The sequence below is a fragment of the Pygoscelis adeliae genome, unplaced genomic scaffold (genome assembly GCF_000699105.1).
Source record: "Pygoscelis adeliae isolate BGI_AS28 unplaced genomic scaffold, ASM69910v1 Scaffold402, whole genome shotgun sequence".
Taxonomy (NCBI): domain Eukaryota; kingdom Metazoa; phylum Chordata; class Aves; order Sphenisciformes; family Spheniscidae; genus Pygoscelis; species Pygoscelis adeliae.
Genome location: NW_008824411.1, coordinates 4,110,146 through 4,114,401, shown reverse-complemented (window position 1 = coordinate 4,114,401; position 4,256 = coordinate 4,110,146). Strand labels below are relative to the sequence as shown.

The 4,256-nt window shown below is 58.5% G+C and overlaps 1 protein-coding gene across 1 annotated transcript in view; it reads left to right on the top strand.

Moving 5' to 3' along the window:
- OLFML2B (olfactomedin-like 2B) overlaps window positions 1-2,480 on the top strand; it is an 18,299-nt gene extending 15,819 nt beyond the window's left edge. The window contains exons 8-10 of the mRNA XM_009320683.1: window positions 17-311; window positions 794-970; window positions 1,307-2,480. Of these exons, the coding sequence (XP_009318958.1) occupies window positions 17-311; window positions 794-970; window positions 1,307-1,908 (1,074 nt within the window). The 3' untranslated portion in view covers window positions 1,909-2,480. The remainder of the gene's footprint in view (window positions 1-16; window positions 312-793; window positions 971-1,306) is intronic.
- The last annotated feature ends 1,776 nt before the right edge of the window (window positions 2,481-4,256 follow it).

Sequence of the window (4,256 nt, the reverse complement as noted above, 5' to 3'; positions counted from 1 at the left end):
GCCCCCCCCCCCGGAGACGACGCCTGCCCCGGCGGGGCTGGTAGAGGAGGGGACCCCACAGCTACCAGCAGCCTTGGCCAGCACAGTGGTGGCCACAGCCACGGAGACCCTGCCCGCAGCCACCAGCCCTGTCCCCAGCCCTGCCATGGCCACCACTGCCGGGACCTCGAGTGACGTGGGGACGAGCCCTGCACTGGAGAGCAGCCCAGGAGCTTGGGGACAGGTGAGCACCCCTGCAGCGCCGGTCAGCCCCACCATCCCTGCCACACCGAAGCAGGCCCTGGAGGAAGAGGACATCAGGAACATCATCGGTGAGTGCCTACAGGTCTTGCACCGATCCAGCTGTGCGCATGGGGGCTGGCTTGTGCCCATGGCGTGTCCTGCTAAACACAGCACAGCTGGATTTGGTCACAGGTGGGAGGTGTTGTGGAGATGATGGCTGGACAAGTGCTTTACTGGGGCACCAGATTTTACTTGCTTGTTAACTCTGGAACCTACTGTAGTCCCCTTCGAGTTTGAGGGGTGGAGCAGGGCAGGAAGAGGCCTCCCTGGAGACAGACCTGGGACAGGTCTCGGTCAGGGCAGGGACATGGCTGAGGCCATGGGGAGCCCTTTGCAGGATCCGGCTGGTGCTGCTGGGGCTTGTGAGGCTGAGCCTAGGCTGAGGCAGCGGGGGTACCTGCTGGGTGGGCAAGGAGTTGGAGGGGGGTTGATGCCCGCAGACCCCCGGCAGGAACGGAGAGAGTGTGGCTGCCCTGCCTCAGGCCTCACGAGCCTCTCTCTGCTCACGCAGGGCGCTGCAAGGACACGCTGTCCACCATCTCGGGGCCTACCACCCAGAACACCTACGGGCGCAATGAGGGTGCCTGGATGAAGGACCCCCTGGCCCGGGAGGAGCGGATCTATGTCACCAACTACTACTATGGGAACACGCTGGTGGAGTTCAGGAACCTCGACAACTTCAAGCAAGGTGGGCTTGCGCCATCCTCGATGCTGCGCCAGCCGCTGCTCGGCTGGTCCAAGTAGTGTCCCCGTTCCCTGGGATGCTGCACCATGGGGGGATGCTCTGCCCGGGGACCCTCTCCTCTTGGGCACTGGTACCCAGCATGTGGAGTTCAGAGCATGGGGCAGGTCGGGCTGCCCGTGGTGACCTGTACTTGCTTGTCACCATGCCAGGCTGCAGCTGGTGGCTGGGAGGGAGTGCAGGCAGTGTGGGGGGCAGAGGGTGCTGGGGGCTGCTGTGGCGGGGCCGCCAACCCCAAAGTAAAAGGGAGGGTCTCGTCAGCAAGGTGTCTCTGCCCCGCAGGGCGCTGGAGCAATTCCTACAAGCTCCCGTACAGCTGGATTGGGACGGGGCACGTTGTCTACAACGGCTCCTTCTACTACAACCGGGCCTTCACGCGCAACATCATCAAATATGACCTGAAGCAGCGGTATGTGGCCGCCTGGGCCATGCTGCATGACGTGGCCTACGAGGAGTCCACCCCGTGGCGGTGGCGGGGCCACTCGGACGTTGACTTTGCCGTGGATGAGAACGGCCTGTGGGTCATCTACCCGGCCATCAGCTACGAAGGCTTCAACCAGGAGGTGATCGTGCTGAGCAAGCTGAATGCGGCTGACCTCAGCACCCAGAAGGAGACCACGTGGCGGACGGGGCTGCGGAAGAACTTCTATGGGAACTGTTTTGTCATCTGCGGGGTCCTGTACGCAGTCGACAGCTACAACAAGAGGAATGCCAACATCTCCTATGCCTTTGACACGCACACCAACACGCAGATCATCCCCCGGTTGCTCTTTGAGAATGAGTACGCCTACACCACACAGATAGACTATAACCCCAAGGACCGCCTGCTCTACGCCTGGGACAATGGGCACCAAGTCACCTACCATGTCATCTTTGCCTACTGAGACCCCCCGCCACAGTGGGGCACTGCGAGCCAGAGGCCACCAGCACCTTTTATTATTATTTTTATTGTTATTATTGTTATTTTGTACAAATCAAAGAGTAAATGATGGGTTTTGTTTCAAGCTGTTTTTTTATGGCGGATTGTAGACCGATCCCCAGGCCAGAACCACGCCCTTCGTCTTTGCTGTAACCTTGCTTCTGCTTTTCCTTCCCACGCGAAGGAGGTCCAGACGTGGTCCTCCTGATGAGGTTTTTAGCTAAAGATTATCAGCAAGAGACTTGGTGGAGGAAGTGCACGTCCCATGGGAATGTCCTGTCCCTTGGGACCATCTTCCCAGACCTTTGGGGATCCTGCTGTACAATGGGGCTGCGAGCACAGCTCCAGCAGCCCCTGGTGCTGGCACTTACGCTGAGGACTGTCCCTTCCGGCCGGGGCTCTGCCCTTTGCAACTTCTCTAGGGGGGCAGGGCGCACCCTGAGCCCTGACTCATGTCTGGAGCGAGCTGGCGGTGGGAGAGGGACACTGTAAATACGTGTAGATGGCTTTTGTTTGTTCATTTTGTAACTCAAAATAGTCCCCTTCTTTGGCATTTGCTGGGCGAAGTCTCTGCTCGGCCAGGTGCTGGGCTGCCTGGGCAGGGAGCTGCAGAGTGGGGGAGCCCTCACTCCCCATCCCACTGCCGCTCCATCTCCCACAGGGTCTCAGCCCATGTGCCCTCTCACTGCTGTTGCTTGCCCTGGTCCCAGCTGTTGGCCATCGGGAGCCCCTTGCAGAGGCACAGCCCCTGCCCTCCTGCCTGGCAGCATCTTGTATTTACCTGCTGTCAATAATAAAAGATCAAGTACCTTTGCAGCTGTTTGGGGCTTTCTTTAGGTCTGATTTACCCTCTGGGTGCAGGGAAATGCACGGGGTTTTTTTTGGGTGGGTTCTGGTTTGTTCGGGGAGTGCCAGTTTACACACCAAGTGGCAACAAGGCATGCTGGCTGGAGGGGTACCTCTGGGGGGGCTATAGGCTGCTTGGGCCTGGCACCAGGGCAGGGCGTCCAACCCTGAGAAGCGCTTGGCTCTGTCATGCCTATGGTTGCCCTCAGGTCACCATGGGTCACCCCATGCTCTCCTCTTCCCCAGGGTCCGGATAAGCAGCTCATGCAGGTTGCCCCCTCCCCAGGAGCTGGGGGGGGGCAGTCTGGGTGCAAGTGCCTTTGGCAATGCCAATGCTGTGCTGAGCAGAGCCATGCTGCAGCCCAAGAGACAACGGAGATGGCACTGACCTAGTCATTTGCTTAAGAAAAACAGTATTAACAAGCAAAATAATAATAAATAGAAGAACCATTTTATTGCCTTCAGTGCTAGGGACAGAGATGACAGAACTACACCGGACTAGAGGTGCTCTCCACCACTGGAACCCATGGGTGCTGGCTGAGGATGCAGTGTCGCGGCAGCCCCCAGCAGCAGCCCTTTCCAATGTGCTGGGCTGTGTCAAGCTCAGCCACCACTGCTGGGTCTGCTCCCCAGCTCCCCATGAGCAAACGCCCCCACCCAGGGCAGCCAGCTGCCCCTGCCTGGGGCTGCAGGGGAGCTGCGTGCCTCTGGCTGGGGCACTGCTGGGGTTTTTATTTTTGACTATTGTGTGAGCTGGCCCACAGTCAGGTGGGGCCAGGGCCAGGAAAACAGAACTGGTGCAAGGAGTGCAGCCAAACCCCTCGCCGAGCCCGACTGCTTCCCAGCAGTGCGAGCGCTGAGGGGATGGGGGGCCTGTGCAGCTCATGCTGACTACGTGGCAAAGGGCAAAGCTTTTCCATAGTGTTGCAAGGCACATACTTTACAGGGGTGTATTGCTCCTCAGCCTCCTCCTCGCCTCCCCCCGAGCTGTTTGTCTTGCTGCAGGATCAACCTTTATTTCCTAACAGCCACACACACAAATAATAATAATAATTATAATAATAAAAAACCCACATCAGTCAGTCAGTGGTTCAGACAATGAAGGGAAGGCAGTTGGCTGGCAAACTGAGGTCCATCATCTTCTGTGCGAACTGCAAAGGGGAAAAAAATACCGTAACATGCTTAAGTCATTACGAAAGGCCGATGCTCTGCTGGCGTCTCATCCCAGCTGAGCACTGCAGTGCACCGTGCGCTGGAGCACCTCAGCCCAGCTCTGGCCCAGGGCTTGGCTGACAAACTTGGGACAAGTTAATAGAGCTCTGCAGCAGCCTTTGTAATGGCAGCAGTCGACTGCAGCAAGAGGCCATGTCTAGTAGCTCAGTGCTCGGGGGCAAATGGCGCACACTCCCCTGCTGCATGATGGGTGGCTGTCAGTGCTGGCAAGGCAGAGAAGGGGTGTTTGGATTT